Source organism: Leptosomus discolor, chromosome 15 (genome assembly GCF_034619465.1).
Source record: "Leptosomus discolor isolate bLepDis1 chromosome 15, bLepDis1.hap2, whole genome shotgun sequence".
NCBI lineage: Eukaryota > Metazoa > Chordata > Aves > Leptosomiformes > Leptosomidae > Leptosomus > Leptosomus discolor.
In genome coordinates, this window is record NC_141405.1 from 13,123,638 (window position 1) to 13,149,011 (window position 25,374).

General features: G+C 56.6%; 1 protein-coding gene across 2 annotated transcripts in view; it reads left to right on the forward strand.

Annotated features, from left to right (window-relative positions):
• SEPTIN9 (septin 9) overlaps positions 1-25,374 on the forward strand; it is a 101,892-nt gene that overhangs the window by 63,009 nt on the left and 13,509 nt on the right. For both annotated transcript variants that reach the window (XM_086473867.1, XM_086473868.1), the window contains exons 3-5: positions 20,462-20,653; positions 24,742-24,870; positions 25,289-25,370. In XM_086473867.1, the coding sequence (XP_086329993.1) occupies positions 20,462-20,653; positions 24,742-24,870; positions 25,289-25,370 (403 nt within the window). The remainder of the gene's footprint in view (positions 1-20,461; positions 20,654-24,741; positions 24,871-25,288; positions 25,371-25,374) is intronic.

The following is a 25,374-nucleotide window of genomic DNA, read 5'->3' on the forward strand; positions in this document are numbered from 1 at the left end:
AAACGGCAGAGCCCTCCCACCTCCCCCCCTGCAAATGAAGGTTGTTTCAATGTTCCAGCAATAAAATTAACCTAGCAGCCCGGGCAGGCGGTGATCTGGCAGGAACAACTGCTGTGTGGGATGAAGGGATGAAGAACGCTCTTAAATGGGCCAAGAAACCATGTGGTCCTATGACTTTTTGAAATCCCTGTGGTGATTTGAAGCTATTTTCTAGTCCTCCTCGTCTTCCGAATCCACGGCCGTTCCTGCTGTGTCTGCAACTGCTCTCTCTCCCCTGGTATTTTGTGCTGAGGTTGTTGTTGCTTTGGGTGTAAATGCTGCTCCCTGTTTCCAGGAAGGTAAACACCCCTCCCTCGCCCTGCTTTGCTGTAGAGATATCAAAGTGCTTCGCAAAGAGGGAGAGATGTTGTTTCTGTTTTGTGGATGGAGGAGTGGAGTTGCAGAGGCTGCTGAGAAATGCGTGTGAATCTGCTTGCTTGGAGGGTGCTTGTGTTTTTGCTCCAGGACACTTAGTGGCTTCTTTTAATGTTGCAATGAGCAGACAGGGCTGGCACAAGGAATATTTTTATTCCCCTTTTCCTTGGATGACCGCACGCCAGACAGCAGGCAAACGCTCATCAGCACCACGCTATTCACGTTGCTCCCAAAGGAGACCCTGGCTCAGATTTGCCCCAAGTTCCCCAGTTTGTGGAAGAGTTTAAAAAAAAAAAAAAAGACAAACCAACACCCACCTCCCCAATAAACCAACCAAAATAAAGACAAATAAATCAAAACTATGTATCGAGTGCAGTTGGCGCCTTAACCACCGAGGCTGCTGCGCTTTCAAGGGAGGCAGCCCCAGCACTGCTCCATGGGAGGGATGGGGTGGGGGGTAACTCTTGTGTGGTGCCTTTGATGTTGGAGGCTTTTACCCGCGTTACCCGGGGAGAAACTCAAGTGCTTTTCATGTCTTGTGGTGAGGGAGGCAGAGAGCCAGGAGGGATTTGCTTTGCGAGGCCTTTACGAAGGGAATTGAGCAAATCTTTTCAGAAGCTTGAGGGAGACTCGCTGGGGCCGCAGCTGGAATAGATGCTGAAGCATCCTTGGCTCTTGCAGACGCTGGGCAGTGTGCGTTGTCCTCCTCGTAATCCTTGGCTGAGTAAGTCTCTCTGCCTGAGTTCTCTCCAGCCTTGGGGAAAAAATAAGCGGTGGCAAGGGCTGTGCTGGGGTCTCCACAGCCGTGACGGAGTGGAATTGTGGAGGAGGCAAGCTGGCAATGAGTGCAAGGGACGTTGAAGGGTAAGGAGGGGAACAATAGAGCAGTGGTTTAGCAAGGGGAAAATACCAGGGGCCTGATGCAGGCATTGTTGCAAGGGAACACTTTGTCAGGGCCCATGCTAAGGGAGGGAGGCAGAGCCGGCTGTGCTGCCCACTCAGGTTCACCCATGGGGTGTGGATGTGCTGGACCGTGTCTGAGCGCTGGTGCCAGAGCAGGCATGGAGCTGGTGCTGGGTCCTGGGGGTGAAACGGACCAGCAGCGACCCCAATGTGCTCCACGCAATGGGGGTTCTCTGGGGTGTCAGCTCCCAGCGGGCTGGGACCCCGCTGCAGGCAGGCTGCCCTCGCCCGATTCCCACAGCCCTGTGGGGGGAAAAGGGACCCTGATTGCTGGTGGTGCCAGGCAAGGCTGAGAGTGCTGCCTGTGAAAGGGTCTGTACTGAATTTGGGAGCCCTGCCCCAGCCAGAGGGGCCAGGTGTGGTTGTCTGCATCTGCGCGGGCAGTGGGAAGGGGCTGCTGCAGCCTCGCCTGCATGGCAAATGCGTGGCTGTGTCAGCTTTGCTGGCTGCATTGGAGATGCTCTTGCATTGCTTCCCCTGGGAGACGCTTTTCTGTAGCATCGTGGGGAGCGTGTCTGGTGACATAAGGGAGGGCTGACAGCCCGTGGTCGTCTCTCTCCTCGGTTTCTACTCTGGAAGTTGGTCGTGAACTGATGGGGAAGGAACCCCCTGGTGTTTGGTGGCCCCTTGTCCTGGTGAGCACTGGGAAAAACCCATCTGAGCACTGAGCATCCTTGCGAATGCTGGTGGGTGGTGCAGGGCGGGGGCGGGGGGGGAATCCTCTCCTCGGCCCTTGTCTGTAGCTCTCAGCGCCCACGTGCTCCCCAAAAGCGGCCTCCTGCTCTCCCCTCCTCTCACCCATCCTGCCCCGGTGCAGCACCCGCCCAAACCTGAGCTGCAGCCTGTGCCCAGGGTGCGCGTCCCCGCCTGTGCAGGGGCATACGGGGTGCGCTGGAGGCTCCCGGGGCCTCGGGGGTACCCTACTCCCCCTCCCAAAAAAAAAAAGAAAGGTAGAGGGTTGAGGATGCCCAGCTGCCTGCCAGGGGAGGTCTGACCCCTTCACGGGGGGAGGCGTTCGGGCTCTTGTCCCCGGGACCCCCGGCTCCGCAGCGCGGGGGGGGGTGGGGGGGTGTTGCCGAGCCGCTCGCTGTCCGCAGCCGCGCCGCGGGTGCCCACGCGTGGGAGCGGGCCTCGCCTCCCCTCCCCCCGCCCCGGGCGCGTCCCCCCCGGCTTTTCTCTTTAATTGGCTCTTTTGAACCAGCCCCGTCCAACCCCCTCCCGCCCTCCCCCCGCCGCCGCCGCCGCCGCCTCCGGCCCCCGGCCCAGCGCGGGAGCTGCGGCCGCCCGGGTGAGCGCTGGGGATGGGGCTGGGGGACACGGGGATGGGATGGGGGGGGGGGGGGGGTGGGGTGTTCCCCGGGGGTGAGGGGGGCGCGGGAGCCCTCCCAGCCCCGCGGCGGGAGGAGGGGAAGCGGCGGGCAGGGGCCGGGGCTGCGGAGGGGGCGGGCGCTGCGCGGGGCCGGGGGCGGCGGCCGGGTCACGCCGCGCTCCGGTCCGGCCTGGCGACACGGCGGGGCCCGCCCGCAGTTTTGTTCCCTGCGGTGTCGCAGCATTGTAGCTGTGTAAACTGTCCCAGCTGGGAAGCTTGCTTGGGTTTTTTCCCCTCCCCTTTTTTTTTTTTCTTTTTTTTTTTTTTTTTTTTAAATTTAACGGCACATCCTCATTCTTCTGTCGCTAGTGTTCGTGGAAGACGGGGGACACGAATGGTTCAGTGACATGGTGGGAACCCTCTGGACTTGGAGAGTGCACAGTTTTTCTCGCATGCCTTGGTCCCGCAGACCACGGGCAGCCCAGGCCGTGCGCGGTGTGTGCCCGCAGGAACCCCTCTTTCCCCTCCTGCTGTCACCCCGCGCCTTTACACCCCTCGGAGGCAGCCGGGGAGGGGGTTTCCACTCCTGCCTGTGCTGTGACCCGCTGGTCTTGCCTGCAGGCAGCCTCTGCATGGGAAAGGCTTCGTGCCAAAGGATTTCAGACCAGGCTTTTTACATCCATCCCTGGTGTGACCACACTTCCATCAGGGAAGAAGCATCCGGGATGGATCTAGGCTGACATATTTGGGGCCAAGATTATCTCTGGCTCAGCGAGGGCAGATCAAGGCCGGGAGAGCAGCTGAGCTCCAATGGGGCCAATATTGCTGCCCCATACCATGGCTTTTAGCGTGCACCGAGCTGTTTATACAGGGTTTCTCAGAGATTTCGTAGTTTAGGGCCAGAGGGCACTGACAGAGCATTGTGTCTGCCCTTCCGTAAATCGCAGGTCACTCCATCTCACCCCCAACCCCCTTCGGAGCCACGGACGTTGAGCTCTCCATGCACTGAGCAGCCGTGTGCCCTGCACAGTGTGCTGGGCTCGCTCCCACTGCTTTCAAGAGTGACCAGAGGAGCGCAGGAACATCCTACCATAGTGCCAGGCAAGTTTTGGGTTAAATATCCCTTGTGTTAAGCACGTTGCTTAATTTTATTGAATTCCTGCTGCCACAGATGGTGGGTGCGGCAGATGGAGCAGACCAGTGGTGCAGCTCTGGGGTGGGAAGAGATTTTATACCGCTGTTGGAGGTGGGTTCCCTGGTGCTAACAACCATTGGTCAGCTTGACCAAATTCCCGGATGAGATAGGGGAGCCTGAGCTGGGTGATGGGAGATTTGCATGTGCTGGCAATGCTTGATTGAGCTTTGGTTTTGAGACAAGCGGCAGCTCAGGCACCACCCTGTGAAAAAAAAAAAGAGCAAGAATTGTGATTGCGTGAACCCCTAAGCGCCATTGCCCTATGGGGACGTGATTCCAGTTTATAAGATACAGCATCCAGGAGGAGTACAGCCATCCAGGGTGTGTGCCCTGCTTACAGCCCTGTTGTAAGAGCGTCCTGAGTGCAGATAAAGACATGTCAGGGTAGAAAAAATATGTTTGGAGCACACAGAGGACTAATAGCCCTGGGAGCTGTGACCCCTTCCATGCTTTTGTAGCTGCAGTCCATGATTTTCCGTGTTGAGAACAAAATACTTGTGGGTCTGTGGGGTTTGTGGGTAGCTCGATGGTGGTATATTGAACGTATTTGACCTCACAGCTACTAAGCAGGTATATTCTAGCTAGTGTATGCTAGACATAGCTCGAAGTATGCAAGTGTGGTGGAGTCTAATGGCTTGGCGGCTAATAACCCGGCAGTGGCGGTTCCTGGACACCTCTCCATGGGGAATCCAGACTTCCCCTCTCTAAGCATGGTGGAATTTTTATAGCCTGTGGTTTTAGATGCTTTGATTTCCGTATGGCCGTGACGCTGAATCCAGCCCTGTCGAAGCTAGGCTGGGGCTGCGTGAAACCCGCACTGGAGGCGTTGATCCTTGGGTAACGTGTCTGAGCTTTGCTCCGGTAGTTGAGAAAGGCTGGGCTGGGAAAGGGAAGGACAGCTCTCCTGGGCTTACACCTGCTGGGTGCTGTGACTTTATGTCTGAATACAACTACACTTTATTTCGTTTATCTCTAAAATTTGGTAGGCGCTTTGTGGAGTAGTGTACGGTAAAGCTCGCTTGTTCGTTAAAAACTAATAACAAAAACTGGGCTGAAGGAGTTAATCTTGCAAATACAGCTCAGTGGCATCCTAGGAGGGCCTGTCGAAAGATCCCATAGGAGTGGGCATGTGGCATTTCAAGGTAACAGGAGGGAAGGAGCTGTGGCAGAGGGCCAGGCTGGCAAACCCCAGTTCCTGCAGGGCTGTAGCTGTCGGGGTCACACTGTAACATGGGAACGGACACAGCACCATGGGACATGTGCCCTGGTGTTGGCTGGGAGACGAAGGCAGAAACAGTTCATCTGCACCCATAGTGGGTGTGAGCACCATCTGCTTCCCAGCAGCATCCCTGGCTTTGTTCCCTGGGGTCCCCATCCTTGCTGGGAAGAGGCAGAGCTCTGCTGTTAACACCCTGAAGCCCTCCAGCTCGTGCTGGCTCACCCTCATCATCCCGAGACACGGTCCCCAAAATGCATGGTAGTGTCTGGATGCTTATGGGTCCCTCTTGCGCCCTCATTGCCATTCTTGATTGCTGCGGGGGTGTGCGACGGAGCATTGCTCAGTGGGAATTCAGCAGTGGTGCTTTCTCCAGTCCCTGATAACTGGCATGAGAACTGATGCCCAGGTCTGGCTGCTCTGGGGGTGCTTTGGGGCCGTCAGACCTTGCCAGGCTATGACGTCCACTTCCCCCCTGTGTCCTGCTGCAGGGACGCTGCCTGGGTCCAGCTGCCTCCACCTGGCTCTCCCTTCTCAGGAACATGGAGAAAAGTGATTTCTCTTCCCATTTTCTGGCTGAAACCCTCCTAAACTGGGTTAACACTTGCTGCGGATGCAAAGCTTGCTGGAGGAGCCTGGTCAAGCAGGGCTGTAAAAGCCACATTTTCTTTGGGAATCGGATTAAGGCCCCTTCTGCGCTGGGCGGATGCGGGTGACATGAAGTCTCCCTTTGTCGTGGATGGTATTTCTGGCCCAGCTGCAGCGGGTTAACCCTTGCTCATCCCACACAGTCCTGGTGATGAATGGCCCTTTGCTAAGCAACGGGGTGGGGGCCTTTTCCTTGAGCGGCTGTGGGTGGAAGTGGGGGCACTGCGGGCTGCGTCCTCCCCCTGCACAGCCAGAGGCTGAAGTGGCAAAGTCTTGATGCCTGGGTAGGAGACCACAATGGCAGGTATGTGGGACAGGGACCTGCCCTAACGCTGCTTTCTGCTGCCTTTCTTTGGCATTTTTTATCGCTCTTTATTCCCCCAGATAAACTGGTGGAAAGGGAGGTGTGCCCCAGTCCTGTGCTGGGACCAGAGCCCTCTTCGTGCTGGGGCAGCCCCAGGCTGCCTGGATGGCAGAAGGGACGTGAGTGGGACAGGGAGGGAACAAAAGTCACAGCGAGCGCAGAGACTAGGCCAGCTGGCGAGAGCAGGAGAGCTGCTTGTGTGCTCCTCAGAGAGCAATGACCGTGTCAGTGGTGCTTTCTGGGGCACTGGTGCCCAGCCAGGCACTGGCACTGGGCTGGGGGCGGGAGCATCCTTTTGTCAGGAGAGGTGGAGGACTTAATTACCATCCAGCAGCAGGGTGATTGCAGGGAGAAAGCACCCGTACGGCTCCAGGGAAGCCCTCGGCTCCCTTGCCCAGGGTCCAAGGAGGTGGCTTGGTTTGGTACCTGGTGCTTGGCTCTAATCTGCCGTGGCTGAGCAGAAATGAAGGTGATCTCACGGTCATGGCCTGGGGACTGGTGTCTGTCAGCATCTGATGCTGCACACCCAGGGCTTGGGTCCATTTCACCTTTTTCCTCCGCTGTGCCGTGTTGCTTCGTCACCTTGGATTCATCCACGTTGCTGTCAGCCTTGTCTTGGCTTATTTATTTATGCAAAAGCCAAATGGCAGCAGGGACCATCCCTTTCTGGTGGCCCAGCAGAGAGGCAGGGGTGCCCAGTGCCGGCTCTGTGCAGCAGAAATCCTGTGCGGTTACCAGGGTGGCTCCTGATAAGAGCTGAGCAGGGATTTCCCTGTGGAGGGTCCTGGACTATGTCAAAGTGGCACCAGGAGGTGCTCGCCAGGCCTCCTGGCAGCAGTGGACTTGAAGACCACAGACCTGAATTCTCCCTGTGCCCTTCTGCTCCGCTGAGTGTGAGGAGGTGATCGCCCCAACGCTGATGGAGGCGTGCCACCATCTCCCAGATCTGACCCCAGGAGCAGATGGGGACCGAGTGGGACTTGCTCAAGGCGCCGGGAGCTGCAGGGAAGCAACACATTTCACTCCCACCCGTCCTCCTCCTCCCCCCCATCCTCCTGACCTTTCCCCATCAAAGTACAAAGCACTATTATTCGTAGAAAAGCACCTCCATCAGAGGAGACAGCTGGCGCTGCAAGCAGCTTGCTGGGGATGTGTTGCTATTAATTAAGCTGCAGGAGACAGCCCGGCAGCTTGGCAGCTTGAATGGAGTTTTCCTTCTTTTCAAGGTTAGGGTGCCCTGAATTCTTTCTCCTTTACCTCCAAAGGGAATTTATAGGTTTAAAAGGGGAAGCACACAAAGGATGGAGAAAGGCCCTTTATGCGCAGCTTGCACAGACAAGTATCCATCACACAGAAGGTCTGCAGGGACCCTTAGGGCACCCCAAGCACCTACTTTGCAGCTTGGGTTTGTATCAGCTGGATGCTGTGACCCCCCAGGGATGTCACTGCCTGGGCAGCACTGGAGCATCCTCTTGCTACTGTCTGGGCATCTCCCCATCTGGAGAGGAGATGCCACTTTGGTGCGGAGTAAACTACTTGAGCAAGTTTGCTTGAGCTGTGGGTTGACGCAGGCAGCCAGATTTTTCACTCCATGCCGTTCGCCCTTGCAAAGGTGATTTATTTTCACCAAACTCATCCTCTGCCCCTGCTGCTGAGTCCACTTTGACCATGCTGCTGGTGGCAAGAGAAACAGAGGCAGTGGTGGACCCCTGCGAGGTGCCCCTTGGTGTGCAAGACCCACTGAGGGTCTGTCTGTCCACCTGTCTCTCTGCAGGGCAGGATGTAGGGGTTTGGTGGAGCAGGGCTCTGGGATGCTGCTGGGGTGATGCACAGTGGATTTTGCTTTATCCTTTTGAGGATAATTTGTCCTTTGCAATAGTCTGGCTAGGCGTGTCTGGAGAGTAGATCGTGCCCTTGAGGAGGAGGGGTGAAGATTGCTCCTAAAGAAAAGGCAGCAGCCGAAGGAGCAAGGTGCATTTCCTTTGGAAAGGCTGAGCTGTGCCATCTGCAGACCTGTCCTGGTGACTCTTGAGCTGCAGCGTTTCGGTGCCAAGGCAGACTGGTCCCCACTGAGCAAAACCGGTGCTCAGAGCTGTGGTGTGCAGGGAGTTGCTGGAAGATGCTGAGAGTGCTTCGTGTCTGTCCGAACCATCAGTGGCCAAACCCCTGCGAGGGTGGGGGATGTTGGGAAGAATTCTTTTTTCTTGCTTTTTCTAAATATTCATGACCCCGGACTAGCTTCCTAGCAAAGCCCATTCCCTTCTGAAAAATGATGGATTGCTCAAGCATGGTGAGGAGCCTCCTGCCTTTTCCGCTCAGGTGACAGATGCTGCAGATCCTCTGCAGAAGAAATGTGCTAGAGGAAGGGAGGCTGCTGCAGGGGCCCTGCTGGGATGCGACACGAGGAAGTGAGACACGGCCTCCCCGGGGAGTGGGTGACTCACGCCAAGGACATGGTGCCAGCTGTGTGAGCTGGCTGATGGCCCCACGTGAAATAGTTCCTTCCTTCCTTCCCTTCTGGAGAATGGGAGCAGGCTGAAGGTGTCTGGCTGGAGGAGCCCCTGGGAGTGGGAACGGTCCTGGTGCCATGTGTAACGTGGGCTCAATAAAATGGCCACGGTTCAGTGATGCTGACCGGCTCTGCTGCCTGCTCCTAGCCAAGGCATGGAGGGGTTGATGGTTGTTGCTCCCAGTGCTGGCTCTGCATGATGGAGCCTGCAGGGTCCTGAGATGCTCCCAGCAGTGCCTGCACCCCGTAGTACCTGCTGCTCCATTGCTGTCTGTGTAGGGAGATGTAAGCCACCAAATAACTCCTTTTATGAAGGAACCAGCGTGATACTTGCAGAGGGGTCTCTCTGCCATGGGCTGCTCAGAGAAGCCGCTCAATGCTGAAAGCCATGTAGCTTGAAACAAAAACCCAGCATCTTCTATACACACGGGAGTCCAGTACAGCCAGAAGGGAGGAAATACCGTTGTTCTGTAGGTCTTACCTTTACAGATCTTCTGGAGAGTTACCCTGCATGTCCAGAAGGGATCACGGTGGCTACCTGCCAGAGCCCTTCCCAGATGGTAACAGCATCAGAACTGCAGCCAGGCTCTTAGAAAAGGGTTAGGGTTGATTTTGGATGTTCCTGATAATGGGGGATCCTTTCTGCTCCTGCTAGAAGTGATGGTGTCTCTTTCAGTGTTTAAAAAATTAAATTTTGGTCTTGTGGTCTGCAAGCTCACGTCCTTTTCTCGGTCATGCTGCCTTCCACTGAGCTTGCTGGTGCTTTACCAAGGTCTCTGGATGTGCTTTTCATTCTGCTATTGATCTGAGATTATAAATATAGCTGGCAGGATTTCCAGCTGCCCGTCAAAGTCATTGGGGACTTGCAGGTGGTCAGCATTGCTGCACTATTAAAACATTAAAAATTATTTACTAAGGCCTAATGGTGCACTTTTAACTGGAGATCGGTGCTGTGCAGTACAAGTTGGAAATGTCCCTTCAGCGTTCCTGCGAGAGATGTCCTGCTCGTGCTCCTTGTGCTCGAGGGATTTGATGTTTTCTTAGAGTTGGGCAACTTGGGGTGTAACATGTTTGTTGGCAGCCCTGCAGATCCGCCCTGCAGGCTGATAATCAGGTCCTGGTGAAGCTGTCTTCATTTGCAGGTCTCCGTTATTCCTCAAAGCTGGGGATCTGTGGTTGGAGTTGGAGTACGTGCTGGCCGAGGGCAGAGCTTTGCCCAGCATAGGGGAGAGCTGCGGCACTGCTGGGATGGAGCAGGGCTGCCGTGGCCAGGGAACAGCCCTGCTGTCGGGCAGTTTTCTAGTGCAAGGTAAAGGAGGGTGGCTGAGATTTTCCCCAAAATTCAGGTACTGTGGAAACCGTTGCTGGTGATCTGCTCCTTCTGCTGACTCCCAGCCTTTCCTGAGCATCAGTGCTGGACCATCTGTGGACCACTGCGCCCTACCAGCCCTGCGCTAACGCGGGGGCTCGTCCACACTGCCCTGTGCAGTGTGACCATGACATGGGGACCAGCTTTCACCTGCAAAGGTGTCAGATTAGAGTAGTACAGATAGGACTGCGTAAGGCAGGCAGGAACCTTCTTTATTATTTTGGATTACCTGCCAGACTAAGAACTGAATCTGTAGTTAGTTCAAATCCCTTGGTACTATTTACAACAGCAAGAGGGCCTCGCTAGAATTGCTCCTAACTTTTTTTTAAAGAGAAGAACAATGACTTTGTGATTTTAAAACTCTTGAGTACAGGGTTTAGATCCAGTTCTTGGTCCTGTTGTAAGTTTCTGCGTGACGCTGGGTGAGGCACTTAATCCTTCTGTTCATCTGCACCATGGCGGTAAGGCTACTTCCATCGTCCATCGATCAGTCCTGCCCGTTTGCAGAGTGACCTCTTACAGCCAGAAATGAGCCATGGGAGGACAAGTATGGCAGGGCCTTGCTCTCCTTGAAGGAACAGAGACATGCTCCCGTAATAACAAATCCCAGAGGTGACTATTTGTCACTCTGCGAGTACCTCCTCTGTGCAAACAGCCCCAAACCACCCGAGGGCCTTCATGAGGACAAGCACGGTTACCAAAGCCCAATGTACTTATTTGGTTTGAGGACAAAGATGCCACTTTGTTGTCCTGAGCTGCTCATTCCACCACCTCGGGTCCTTTCTGGGAAGGATAAGATATGAGTTGAAACAAAGTATTTTCTACTAATTAATCTGAAAAACAGTTTGTACACAGTGTGAGCTCCCATTCTCCTCCAAATGTCTTTGCAGAGCTTCAGTGACCAAGGGGCAAACTTTTCTATAGGTTTGGGGTTTTTTACCCTCACATGCAAGACTAAAACACATCTGTGGTTTCCGCGTGAAAAAATAACAGCGAGCAGCGAGGCATTGGGTCACATGGCCAAGCACCCTGTGTTTACCCCTCTGCTGCTGGTCTCAGTTTGGGCAAGTTAAACTGGCTGGATGCTTAACACCTGCACAACGTTACAGATGTGGTTAATTTAATGGCAGGAACATGAAGAGTGGATCACATCTGCAAAGCCCGCGTGCACCTGAGATCTCCCCCTTATTCCCCATGCAAACCCAGCACCTGAGTGAGCATGGTGGAGCTTTGCAGAGCTGGGCTGAGCTGCTTTCCGGCTCTGCTCTTCCCTTTTTCCAGCTAACGCAAGGCTGGAGTGACTTGCAAACAGACCCAGCTGCTACTTGGGCAAGCCCAGTTTGGCATCTAGCGTTGGATTTTCCTGGAGATTAGGGAGATTAAAACACTAATGCCCATTGATAGGGGTTAAAGCTTTATTAAGTCATAAAAAGTGGTGTAATCCAGCAGAAAGCTACACACAGCTGCAGCGTAAGCAGATTGAGGCTGGCTTTCCTGCCTGGGTGCTGGGGTGGAGGTTTCTCAGAAACTGGTATTTGTGGCTGAAGTGGGGGGACGTGAGTCTCACCCCCCTGAGCACTCATTGTTTCCGGGGCAGCCCACGCCAGCCTTACCCAGTGCCATGCGGAGGGGATGCTGCCAGCCCAGTGCATGGCAGCTGTGCTGGGTGGAGGACGAGCCATCGCTGCTGGGGTTCCGGAAGGGCAGAAGGAAAGTGACAGCCACGCGAGAGACACGGGCGGCGAGGCAGGGCGGGCTGCGGTGCCGCTGGCATGGGCGGCAGGGTTTGCCTTTAGAGCAGGAGTTTGACAGCGGCCAGTGATGCTGGTAACAGGTCAAAAAGGATGGAGGAGGACTAGCCCCTGGCTTATGGGCTGTGCAGGGGAAATGGAGTCCTTTGGGTATTGAGGACTGCAGATGCGCAAATCTGCCTTAACCCTTTTGTCGCCTGTAGGCCTTTTGTTGGGAATGCAGATCTGAGAAGTGGGGGGGAAAAATATCCTGAGCTCACAGGTCAAAGTACCATGTCAGAACCGGGGGTCCAAAAGAGGCAGGTTGGCTTTGCACGGTGGCTTTGAAGGGAGGGAGAGCCTCGTCTGCTCCTGGCCCTGCAGCCTGGGTGATGCTGGGCTCTCCATGCCTGCTGCTTCCCACCATCACCGCCCAACAGCACCGAGGGGGCTTCGACCCACATCGGGACTGGCCGAGACCTTGCAGTGCCGGTGGGAGCAGGGCCGGGTGGAGCCCACCTGCCTGGCCCCGTGCACATCGCTGCGTCCCTCCTGCGGCTGGGGCCCTGCTTTCCGCTGGTGGGAGAGCGGTGGTGGTGGTGGTGGTGAAGCTCTGGTTATCAAGATAGAAGGCAGGAAGAGCTTGTGGAGACAGTTAATCCCTTCAACTTAATTGACATGATTTTAAAAAACAGCCAGGCTGGTAGGTGTAGGCTGCCGTCTCGTCCCCAGCGGGTGAGAGATGTGGCCCAGGGGGTCTTCAACCAGCCGCAGAGCGAAGTGAGCCCATGGTCAGCAGCGTTAACACCCGCCGGAGTCTGGTTTTGGTCTCTGCTGGGAGAATTTCAGGATACTTGAAAGCAAAAGGCAAGTTTCAGTGCTGACGAGTGCCAAAAGGGCTGTGCTGGGGATGGGGACGTGCCCCCTGTCCCTTCTTCCCTGGAGCACTGGGATGGACCACGGGGGCTGCTGAGTTTGCCCCCGCCTCGCTCTTTCCCCGTGGAAGTCCCCAGCACCGACTCCCCCCCGCACCGCCGGCGTGGGCCCGGGCGTGACCGCGGGTGGGGGGACGAGGGGGGACGTGCTGCTGCTGCACATCGCCCCTAAACCCTTCCCCCTCTTAACCTGTACGAGCTCCCCCCCACCCCGCCGGGCCCGGGACGGGCTTGTAGTGGCGGGGGGTTGGAAACCGCCCTGGGGCGAAACAAACTTCCCGGGAAGAGGCTCCATCCCCCCGGGCCGGGCTGGAGGGGGAGGAGGCAGGGTGATGGGGGAGGAGGAGGAGGAGGAAGGACGATGGGGGAGGAGGCGGAGGGTAGCGCGGGAGGAGGCGGGGAGCCGCCGGCAGCCGGAGCCGCCGCTGCCGCCGCGGGTGAGTCGCCGGTGCCCGGGGGCGGGGGCTCCGCGGAGGCGGGAGGAGGGGGGGGGGGGGGGGGGGGCTGATGGGGGTGAAGTGCTTTTTTGGGGGTGAATTATTCTGGGAGAGGGCTTGAGAGCGCGGTGGAGGGGGGGTGGGGGTCCCGCCGGTTCCCACGGAGGGCCCCGAGCACGGGCACCCGAGCGCGGTGGGGGGTGTCGGGGCAGGGGTATGGGGGGCGGGGGGCTCATCCCGCAGCCCCCGCCCGGCCCCTCTCGCCCCTGCGCCCCACAAGAGGGGCCGTTGTTGGGCGGCCGCCTGGCCGCGATGCCGGCATTGTCCGGGGATGAATAGCGGCTGTGTCCGGGGGGGCACCTCCCGCGGGGTCCCGGCGGCCCCGCCCGCGCTGCTGCCGCGGCTGCTGCCGCCGCCCCCCGTAAACGGGCTTTCGGGGCGTCTGGGACGCAGTTGCACTTCGTAAAAAACTAAAACAAAACCAAAAAAAAGAAACAACCCCCCCCATTCCTCAAAAAAAAAAAAAAAAAAAAAAGGAAAAGAAGCAGAGCGAAAAATAATAATTAGAAAAAAGCTAAACTAAATATAAATCCCTCCTTGAGCACTGGTTCACTGGTTGCTCCGGTACCTCGGGGTGCTGGCAGCCCTGGCGCCGCTGGCTTTCTTTTTTTTTAATTCTTTTTTGCCGTAGCTGCAGAAGTCAGTAACTCTGCCAGGCGCGGGAGGGAGGTCAGCCCTGGGCTGGGAGCCCGGTGGCCCTGGGCACACACAGCCGTGCCAGGTACCTGTGCCGAGGTGGCCGTGCGGGGCCTGCGGCGGGACGCGTTCCTCCTGCAAGGCTTTTTGGGGAGGCTGAGTTTGCGGAGCGCTGCCTGCCTCTTTGTTTTCAAAGCGCAGAGCTCTGCAGAGAAGTGGTGACAGGGGTAAGAGGTGCTTTCTCTTCCCCAGGGGCTGGGAAAGGGTCTCCACATCCCTCCTATGCGGAACATCATCGCTCAGGGGTTAGGAGGGGGTCCCCTCCCCAGACCCACCAGGGAATCAGCTTTGTGTGGGGTCTCGGACCCCCCTGGGCACGGGCACCCCGAGCCTGTCTGTGGGGAGCAAGGGCTGCCCTGGCCCCTGGTGTTTTGCTGTGTGGGGCCGGCTGATGGAGTAGTTTTTGCTGGTTTTGGTGTGCAGGAGAGTTCCCCTGTGACAGGGTGGTCCCCAGCGAGGCAGGGCTGGCCTTGGGGTCAGCTCTTGCTCCATCTCCAGGTGAAGCTGTTTATGGAGGGAGACCTTCATGCCTGCGTGGCCAGAGACCTCCACGTGCCCAAGGCTTGGAGCTCAGTTTGCAAGACCAGAGCAGGCGAGACTTGGGGTTGTTTATGATCATCTCCTTCCTTTTAAACTTCTCTGGGCAAACAGGAGGAGAAGAGCGTAACAACTCCTTGCCGGTCTCTGTAAGTGGTTCAGAGCTGCTGCCTCACGTGGTTGGAGAAGTGAGGGTGGTTGGAGAAATGAGGACGCAGGGCTGCCGGCTGCGCCGCAAGGGCTGGCACGCGTCCGAGCCGGGGAAGGGCGGTGGTCGGCCTCATACCGTACCTGGGGTGCGCCGAGGTGGCACAGGGGCTTGTGCCTCAGCTCGCAGGCAGCAGTTTGTGAGCGCTGGCGGTTGCGTCCAGGTGGAGCTGGCATCATGGTTTGACCTCTGGGACGAGCTCGCTGCATCCCAGCCCAGAAACGCCCACGACTGGAGCCTGCAGCAGCTGGAGGGTTAAGCTGGGAAGGGAAGCAGCGACGGGGAGCCCTGGAGCATCCAGCTCTTGTAAATGAAAGAGCAAACCAGGGGTGAGCTGCAGAGGGGTGAGCTGCAGAGGACCTTTTCCGGAGCAGGGAGGGGGAAGCGTGCAGTGAGCGAGGACGGAAGCACGAGCGGAGGCGGCTCGACATGTGCCAGCCGCGTGCGGTGCATGCCCGTGGCTTGTGCCCGTGGCTTGTGCCCGTGGCTTAGCGCTGTGGCCCTGCCTGGTTGCCTACCGAAGCGCTTGCTCCAGAGCAGGAATTGCTGCCTCCTTTATGGTCTCTGAAAATTGATATATCCCCCTGCATGAGTGAGAGGCTTCAAGCCTGGAGCATCTTGCATGCTCAGGAAGCACCTGGCCACCTCTCTGACAGCTCTTGGGTGGATCTGGTCTAATGAAGTGTAGTTGAGCATCCTCTGCTATTTCTAGGTCGTGTCTGTTGGCACCCGGGTGGAAGTGCAAGCTGAAAAGGAAATGTAACCAGTTGGTGGGTGGACCTGGGCTGGCAGCCAGCCCGAAACCATAGCCTAGTGCCCAGGGATGCAGGGGACAGGGTCCAGCTTGGACCTGGCTGTGCCAGCTAGGCGCAAATGATTGGAATTGAGTAATAGAAATGTCCCTTAGTTACAGTTCGGTGCTGCAGGGCCTGTGGCGGTGGCTCTGCACGCCAGGCTGGGCCTTCCTCCGGAGTGCTGGCTACCACCCCAGTTTCTGACCAAGCCATGCCTTGCATTCCCTGGTGCCCACACATCCCTGGGGGACCAGCATGAACCTGCTGCCTTCAGCACTGGGGGATCCCGCAGTGGCTCTGACTGGGCAGCTGATGAAGGCAGCAGTGCCTGGGCCGCTCGGGGTTTGCATCCAGCCCCGGCTTTGCTGCCTCTCTCCCTCCCAACTCCTCCTGTTCCCTCCGAAGGGAAAGCTGTGGCTTTGCCACCTCCTCCATGGTTAGGATCTGTTTTCATAGCTCATGGTCAGCTCAGTGTGCAAAGGGGAGAGGTGCTGGAGGCTGCGCCTGCTGCAGTCCCGCCGGCCGACTGTAGTTAATCAGGAGCTATAGATTCATTCTTTGGTTCTGAAAAGTCTCTGTTACGTCCTACAGGCACAATTCTGTTAGATTGCTGCTCCCAAAACCTGAAAGGTTAGTTGGCCCTCGCTACTCCCTCAAAAACATCTGTGGATGCTCAGCTGCCTGGGACGCGGTTGTGTTTTCACGCCCTGATGTACCACTGCTTGCTGCTGTGAATCTTTCTGTGTTTGTGTGAACCCATCCAACAAATCTGGCAGCCCGTGGTGTTTCTGGTCTCTGCTGTGTGGAGGGAAGGGGTGTTATCCCCACCGCAGCGTCCTGGTCTTCTGGGTGCTTGAAGCTCTGCAGAACCGGCTGCAGAATCACCAAAAGGTGGCAAATGCTTGGTGCTCCCTGTGTCTGAGGGATGTTTCTCTGATTTACCCAGCGAGCGTTAGCATATCTCCATTGATTGCGTGTGCATCCGTACAGCGTGCAACCAGTTTGAATCTGGTGGCGGGCAGCAGTGACAGAGGTCCAGCCCCCTGGTCTCTTTCCAGCGGCTCCATGTAGCTGCTGAGCACCAGGTCTATGACCAGCCCTGCTCTAGGATCAGCTCTGCCCTCCCAGCTCACCAGCATCCTGTTCCCAGTGCGTCGTTGGAGCAGAGCATAGAACTGCTGGGTCTAGCTGGGAGCTGGCGTATGTGACAAGTTCCCAGTTCAGCTTCTGCAAGGGTTATTTAACCTTCGTGTACCTGCAGTGGAAACACCAGTCTCCTACAGATCCACTTCCCAAGGACTGCCGGCCCCGGGGTTCAGGGTTTTGGGTGAACCCATGGCCTGTGTTTGCATCCCCTGCTCACAGCTGACCTGGGTTGTTGCAGCCGTGTGCCACCAGCGCAGCATTTCGGAGCCCTCCGTTTGCTGGCAGTCCCTCGCCAGCAGCGTTTTGCACAGCCCATCCTACGGCCGCCCGAGCACAGCATCCAGCTGGCTGGAGGAGCGGGGTGCTCCCCGGGGGGCTCCCCGGGACTCCCCTGCCTGCAGGGTGCCTTTCATCTGCTGCTTCGCAGATGTTGGGTTTGGCTCGTGTCTGACTTGCATCAGTTACAGCGCAACAGCCCCGGAGTCTTTGGCAAAATCAACTTTGGAGCAGCTGTCCTGAGTCAGCCTGGCACCCGGGCTGGAGCCGTGGGTCTGTTCCCGCTCAGTGCAGTCTGTCCTGACGGTCTCGACATCTCCCCTGCCCACGTGGAGAGCGTTTCCCTGGCAGGAGAGGTCTAAATGTGGCACAAGCATGTATTCTGCATGCTTCGTGTTTATCCAGGAGCGCACGAGCCAGAGGAGCTGCGGCCTCTGCGCTCTCTGCCCCCATCAGCAAAGCAAGCGCTTCCCCAGCCTCCCTCCTCGCTGCAGGGACAAGCTGCTGTCTTATGGTGGCATTGGTGAAGCAACGGTGCGTGAGGTCTGATCTTGCTCTTGCCAGGGACGCGGCGGCAGTCAGGAATTTCTGACAGTATTGGGTGTTCATTAATTCATCGCTCCTTGCAGCGCTCTGGAAGGGACAGCTCGGTGATGCTGGCACCGAGAGCACTACAGGTTTGGCACCGTCCCTGCAGAGAGCACAACGGGTCAGACAAGTACAGGATCTGCCCGTGGCATGTCCCAGGCAGCCACCGCTTCTGTGCCAGTTTGTTTCTAGGATCTTTCTATTTTAGACAAGTGTCTGCTGGGAGTGCTCCCTGCCATCCCTGTGTGCCTGTGCTGCTGAGTGGTCCTGCAGCTCGGCTGCATCCTGCCTCTGCTGGCGCAAACCCCTCAGAGCCAAGTGGGGTGCTGGAGTCCTTGCTAAGAAAAGACCAGCTCCGTGCTGGGAAGCTAAAGAGAAAAGTGAAGGTCTGCGTTGCGGCATTTCTCTTGGGAGAATGCTGGTGCTGTGGTGTCTTTGCATCTCTGCTGTCCTGCAGGCACTCCTAGTTGCAATATATTCATTTTTATTTTATTTTTTCCCCAAACAGAAGCCAGGTGCTAGAAGAAAACATCTTTTAAATCACTTCTTCCCTGTAGGTGACCAAAGCAGCGTGGGCCACGCTGCCGGCTGTGCTGCTCGAGCACCTCCCGGGCGGCAGCGCGCCTGCGTGCTCTGCGGTGACAAACCCCCGCCTGCCATCGCCCCGCGCTTCCTCTGCCTTTTGTCTTGGCTGGGGGCTGTGGAGCCCCGAGCCCTCCTTCTTGCACTGCAGGCAGCGTGGCGAGGCAGCACGTAGCATCTGCTCCCTGTGCCGGGGACAGCTTTGCCTCCACGCCCCCCTGCCCAGGGAGGGGGTCAGCCACTTCTGCACGCTGCCTGTTGCACGTTAGCGGAGCTTGATGGAGGAGCAGCGGTCAGGAGGTGCTGGAGATGCTCGTGGCCTTTATTGCAAGCGGAGGGGGGCTGGCTGCACCATTTCTTTAATTTCTTAATTTCTCTGTGCGTGCTACTAGACCTGATCTGCACCAATTTTCCAGGCTGCTGTCCCGTCCTGCTTCAGGCTCTCTCCCGCGCATGCAAGCGATGCCTGGAGGAGTTACAACAGTTGCATAACCCAGCGCTGCTGCCCGTGGCAGCATATTTTCCACGTGATTTAGTTTTGTGTGTGTTTTTTTTTTTTTTTCCCTAGTGGTATGTAGGGATTTTTTTCCACTTTTGGCCTTACCATTTTGGAATGGGGCTAATTTGGGATCTGTGGTGAGACCTCGGGCACGCCGGGCCAGCTGGATTTGCAAGGGGCAGCGTGGCAGCGTGTTGCCAGCTGTGCAGTAGCCTGAATCCATCCGTGCTCCGGGAGGAGTGTGTTGCTACCGTGTGTGTCAGCTACGGGACGTCTGCTCTCTAGCAGCTCTGTGAGTAATGCTGCTCCGCACAGCTCGGGATTGAGGGTTGGAAAAAAAGAGTTCAAAGTGACCCAACAGACTTTGGGATCATTTCTGGGTTTGCTTTTTATTATTTTTATATGTTTTTTTCTGCTTGGCCTGTGTTTGAGCGTGTGGAAGTGCACTGGGCTCAGAGGAAACAAGCGCTTCTGCTGTGCAGACCCCGGCAGGCTCCTGCCCCTCGCTGCAGGAGAAGGGATGGTGGGCTTGTGTTTGGAGGAGCCCCTTTGGACCAGCCACGTTCCTACAGACAAATCCCTTCAGAGGGAGGGAGAGAAAACCAGGCAGCGCCTCATCAAAGGCCAGGAAAAACAGTGGGGTGAGAAGATGAGCTGAGAGCCATATTGCTGTTTGAAGGAATGACAATGAGGACTTTGCAATAAGTCGTTTGCAAATAATAATGTTTTTATTAATAATACTAAAAACGGTAAATAAGCGTTGCAAAAAGCTTAACGAAAATAAAATGCTTGCTTAGGCTGGTGGTTGCAGGGACCCAGGCGTTGATCAGCAGCAGCCTGGGGTGGGGGGGGCTCCTAGAAGTGCGTTTACCTAAAACCTGCTTCTCCGTGCCTGCATCAGAGGAGCTTGCTGTGCACGGCTGATACCTCCAGGACTTGCAAGGACCAGGCTGACCTTGTGCACGCTCTGCCTTCAGGATATTTGCTATATCTGCTGTGGGCAACGCGGAGCAGCTGGGGCTGGGTGGGAGCAGATTGCATTGCCTGGTAGCACATCAGGGGCAGTTTGTCCTTGCTGGCAGCAGATGCTCCTGCCTGGTGGAGTGGATGGTTCCCCGATTTTTGTTATGAAGGTGTTAAATGAGGCAGTAGGTGTGCCTTTGCTTCTGAAGGGCTTTGCTGACCTGGAGCCCTCTTGCAGGGGAGACGAGCACCCTGTCTCTGCAGGAAGCCAAAGGGTTTGGGTTTCTTGGGCACATACTGGCAGAATTAGAGCAGGATCACAAAAGCTTTGTGGCTGCGTGGGTGTTGTCTGGCACGACCCATTTTGATGCAGATGTGTTGGGGTTTGGGTTTTCTGCAAGCTGGGGCCAGCAGTCTCTGTGCTGAGTCAGCTGGAGCTCGAGGAGGGCATGTGGCAGTGGATACCAAGGACTTTTCTGTGCCTGCAGAGCCAACCGGTTCCCTGAAATGTGGCCACAAGGCGTTCGCACCAGCAATCTGCATAGCGCTGTAATTACAGTAGTATGGAGGAGCGGGCAGGCTGTGTTAGGTCTGCAAGCCTTTAATGGCAGTGCCTGGGCACAAAGCTGTGCTGCTAAAAGCCTTTGTCACTCACTAAATAAACTTCCAGACTCGTGCCAAGGACTTTCTTGGTGCTGGGTCCTGCTCTGTGGTGGTGGATCAGCTGCTCATGGGACCTGGTGTGCCTGCTCCCCCCCATAGCAGCATCCCTTTGCTGTGGTAGGCTTGGTAATGTGGGCAGGGATCAAGGTGAATCCAGAAAGTTAGGAAGAATCCCAAAGTTAATGTAATTACAGGTGAAGGAAGATCCCACTTGTCTCCTCCCTCTTAGCCTCCTGGTGCCGTGTGTCCCCGCACGTGCTTTATTCGCACTTTGGATGCAGCAGGCAGCTCCTTTTATTCCCTGCCTGGTGTGCTCAGTACCGCCTGCCACCCCTGACCACCTTCTCTTTGCCTCTGCAGGTCCAGAGGCAGTTCCCAGCCACGCACCCAGCATGACGGACGCTCCACGGGATGCTGGCCCCAAGCAGGCAGCACCGACGCGGCCGGAGAAACCGGCTGCAGACTTCGGCTACGTGGGGATAGACGCCATCCTGGAGCAGATGAGACGGAAAGCCATGAAGCAGGGGTTTGAGTTCAACATCATGGTTGTGGGTGAGTTCTCTCCCTGCGCCAGCTGCCCACAACGTGCTCAGCGAGTTGTTTTTGTTCTTCTGCGACGATGTTTGTCCTCTCTGGAGTCTCCTTGGGAGCAGCAGCTCGGGCTCAGCGTTGGGGTCTGTGCCTTAGGGGTCAGCAAACCCTGCTCCCAAGGAGCTGGCTTGAATTCAGCTGTCGTTAAAGCTATCGATGTGACGTGGCCTGTGGTCCCTTGAGTCTTCCCGCATCTTGGGGTGCGTTACCCATAGGCACATCCTGGAGGTGTCAGAACTCACCAGAGCCTTGCAGAGAGCTCCCTTGCCTGCTCTCCTGGGTGCCCTGCACTGGTTTGAGCAGTCAGAGAGCGCATTAAGGCTCAAGTGGTTACACTGCTGCTGGTATACCAGAACCCTAATCTTTGCTAGTATTTCCAGCAATTTGGGTAAAATTCCTACTTGTGAGGTTTCTTGTATTGTGCTGTGCAGCTCAGGCAACCATGCTACAAGTACCAGGGAAGACACTCCGTGTGTGATTTACTGGTGGGAATAAAGACCAGCAGGAGAGGTTTGCGTAGCTGAGTCATTTGACTTGAGTGGCTTCTGCTACCGGTAGCTCCTTTGGGGACCTGCAGTGCAGCACAGTGGGGAATGAGTGTCCCAGAGGGTGTCCACATGCAGGGAGGGAGGGCTGGAAGGTTGTGTGTCCAAATCCTGCTGCCTACAAGCTGCTGTTCATTAGCTTTCTGAGGCTGCAGGCTGGATGGGATGAAGAAGCTTTATTTCAGCTAGAGGCCATTGGCTGTGTTGCTGCTGCTGCTCTGGCTGCAGCTTCTGCTGAGGGGGAGTCTGTGCTCCTGCAGCCCCTGGGCTCCCAGTGCCAGGGACTGCACCAGCTGCTCGCCAGCAAAATGCTGGACATACTGGAGAGCTGGGCGGGCACTGTAGGACACTGGGCAAGGGGGAAAAGGGAAAAGAAATGGGCCTTTTCTGTTTTTTTTCCAGCTATGGGTGTCTGGCCTGGTCCCGTGGAGCCCCTCGTGTGAGCTGGGCTGTGGTCCCTGGGGCCGGGCTGTGCAGGCAGCAGCTCTCCCTGCCTGGATCTCCCAGGGGAGGTGCAGGGGGATGAGGAGAGTAAAGCCCAGGCCATGGCCCATGGCATGGTGGTGGGGCCTCGCCAGCCCACTTTCTCCTCCTGTGAGGAGTTGCGTAGGGCTGCTGCGGGTTTGTGCAGGGATGCCCGTGGGGTAGGAGCCCCCACGGCCCGGGGGATTTTCCTGGGGTTACAGGAGGGCCTGAGCCAGAGTTTGCTAATTCTGTAAAAGATACTAGTGTGCTGTAGCTTCCCAGCGAGCTCTGCTGATGCTCTGCCTTTCCCATTTTGATCTTTTCATACATGAATTGATCTATGGGGAGGGCTCCCTAGGCTGAGAGATCGCTGCAAACCCAGTCACTGCAGAACTAGTTCTTGCAAGGTTTTTTTAACAAACCCAGCTCTTCACTGCCAGTGGAGCGGCCCCCTGGGGCAGAGGGGTCACAGCACTGATCCTGAGAGTTTGCAAGTGAGATTGCATGAGCTGAGCCCCCGTTTCCCTGCCAGAAGAGGCACCCATCCCTCTGCGAGCAGGCTGTGCCGCGGCAGCGCCTTGGCTTTCTGCTTTGCAGATGTGAAGGGATGTTCAGGAAAGGGCCCGGCTTTGCCTTGGCAGCGCTGTGTGTGGTATGAAAGCCTGTGCTGCAGCGTGGCTGGAAAACATTGTTCTTCCCTTGGCAGGCTCTGGGCTGACTGTTTACAGGCTGGGGAATTCATGGCAGCATAAACAAGTCAAGCTCTGGCCCTCCCAGAAGATGCGGGGAGGGATACGAGAGGAGCAGCACCTCATGGAGTGCCCTCGGGGAAGGGGTGCTGTGCTGAGGCTGGGAGGCAGCAGCCAGCCCTCATCCCACTGCGTTTCTGTAGGGGATGGTTGGACTTCCCGGGATGAGTTTAGCTCCTTTATTCCCATCCAGCCTAAGCTGCAAGTCCTTGAATTGAAGTTGTTGCAATCCCTGTTTTACAGGCAGGAGATGAGGGGAAGGAGGGAGGCGGTTTCTCCTGCGTGGGAGGTGGACATTGAGCACTGCTGTGGTGGGGGGTCACTCTGCCCAAACCACGTCCCAGTGATGGGGCTTTTTGAAAATCCTCTGCCCTATGTACCAGGGTCCGTGTTCAAAAAGGGTTCACCAGCCTCACCGAAGCTCTGAGAGGTGGCTTCAGGCTGAGGTCAGCTTAGCCCTGTGTCCTATCAGTCTGTGGAGACAAGAAAAAAGGTCTATGCTTAAAAAAAAACCCAAAGCACATCTTTTGTGTTCAGTTTTTGGTGGAGAGCAGCTGGAAGGAGAGAAGAGGAGAGCTGACCAGGCACGGTGGGGCTCAGCTCAGGGAAATGCAGTGGGCTACAAACCAGGGGAGGTGGGAGCGGGTCTGCCCCATGCTCAGCCGCCCGCGCCGGGGCCGTCGGGTCCCTGGGGTGCAGCTGCATCCGTCGCTCGGTGAGGTCAGCCTGCAGCCGCGGTTTGGAGGGGGACATCGCATCTGTGGCCACTGGCGGGTCTTGCCTCTGGTCCCTTTCCAGGCAGTGCAGCTCCGGCAGCTTGGACAAGCACGAACGCAGAGACCGACTGCCAGGAGCTCGAGCAGCGCGTCGCCCTGCTTTCCACCTCTCCCCGTGTGCTCTGTTTAATGATGAGCAGTGCAACAAGAGCTTCGCTTTGGCTCCCTGCATTTGCAGCTCCAGACCTGTTTGTGCTTGGCCCCGCATGTTTTCAGGCAGCAGAGGACCGGGAGCACCTGACCCCAGCCTGGTCCACGTGTTTCTTCTACCAGCCAGCTGTGAGAGTGGCTGGCAGACAGAGTTTTCCTGCGCTGGCTTGCAGTGTGCCATCAGTAGCGTTGCAAACTCAGCTCTAAATTCCTGTTTGATCAGGGAGCGGGCTGGCCAGGAGGTGATGCCCAGTGCCGATGTGCTGTTTGACCCTACTGTTGGCTTAATGTTGGGTGCCTTTGGCAGCCTGGATGGGTCAGGAACCTGAAGGACGTAGGTGAAACAATTGCTGGCTCTGGCTTAGAGATACTCTGCGGTGCTAGGGACATGCTGGTGGTCGTGCTGCGATAGCTGGCTGCAATGTGGCTCGGCAGAATGAGGCTGAAGCGGTCCCCATGGTGTATGCAGGAGCCCTGCAGTGATTGCAGGGGGCGCAGTACATCTGGTGTGAAGCCAAGCGTCCGCTTCTTGGGTTTTGAGGAGTTGCTCTGTTTTCTTTGCTCTGGAAAAATTGTTTTCCAAGCTTGTGGGACAAGTTGTCTGGAGAGTCAAGAGCTGCAGGTGTCCTTTCTGCACAGATCTGCCTTAGCTCTGGGATATAAAGTATGAAAATGCTTCTTTCTAAAAGCTGTTTTTTCTGAAGTTGTGGAATCTGATGCGCTTCCTGGGATGTCGTTTGTGGGACTTGGAGGAGCTCCTGGCCTAAACCTGCTTAAAGGGATCTGTGCAGCCAGCTGGTCTGATTGCAAAAGCAAGTCCAGTGGGGAAGCAGCAGCGCATGCTGCGAGGCTGGGATTTGGAAGGCTGTTGCTGCTGTTAATCCTGTCCAACACAGGGCTTGCCAAGCTGCTCCGAAGTCTTCCTTGTGGAGCTGGACAGGAGAGGCTGCAGGAGGGTAAAGGCACAGATGTGTCAGGACGCTACTTCCTGGGGTTCCCTGGTCCCCGTGCCCTTCTTCAGGGCTGCTGAATGTCACTGCAGCATTGGGGGATGGTGTCTGCCTGTCCTCGGGGTTGCTGTGATTTCGGCTGGATACAGGGAACCAGCTCTTGACCTGCTCACTCCCCTCCAAGCCTGCTGCTTTGGAGCCAGGGAAGATGCTTGCTGCCCACAGCATCCTCCTGCCCAGGATGGACTCAAGCTCCTTGAGCCAGGGAGGCTGCAGGGAAGCAGCTGCCCCTCTTGTCTCCCTCCCGCAGATCCGGTGCAGGCTGAGTCTGTCACCATCCCCATCCCCTGGCCCCTGAAAAAACAGCCCGGAAACAAGTGAGTGCTGACTGTGGTTTATCCTGCTCTTTTCCAGGTCAGAGTGGCTTAGGGAAATCCACATTAATCAACACCCTCTTCAAATCCAAAATCAGCCGGAAATCTGTACAGCCGACTTCTGAAGAGCGGATCCCCAAGACCATTGAAATCAAATCCATCACTCACGGTGAGGCTCTGCAGATCCCACCTGGTGCTTTGGCTTTTGGTCCTGCTCTGACTTGTGCCTGCAGGGGCTCGTGGGCATTGTGGACCTCTACTGAACCTCCACTGTCATCTTTCTGAAGGGGCTTTTACCATTCAGAGGTGCTCGCAGGGCTGAGAAAATGTCTATTTTTTCTTTATCCACCAGCGTTGACTTAATTGTGATGGAAGGGAACAAGTGAGGTGGCCATGGGGGCTAGTATTTCAGGGCAGATGTGGTGCTGCATCCCTTTAGGGGGCTAATTTGTACCTGTTAGAAGCTGTGAAAGTGCGTCTCTCCCCTGGGAGCAAGCTCCAGCCCTCTGTCTGATTTTGGGAGGGTGGGCTTGGCCAGAGTGCCCATCGACGCTTGCCTCACGCACCAGCTTTCCTCTCTGTTTCAGAGATTGAAGAGAAGGGGGTTCGGATGAAGCTGACAGTCATCGACACCCCGGGCTTTGGAGACCACATCAACAATGAGAACTGGTGA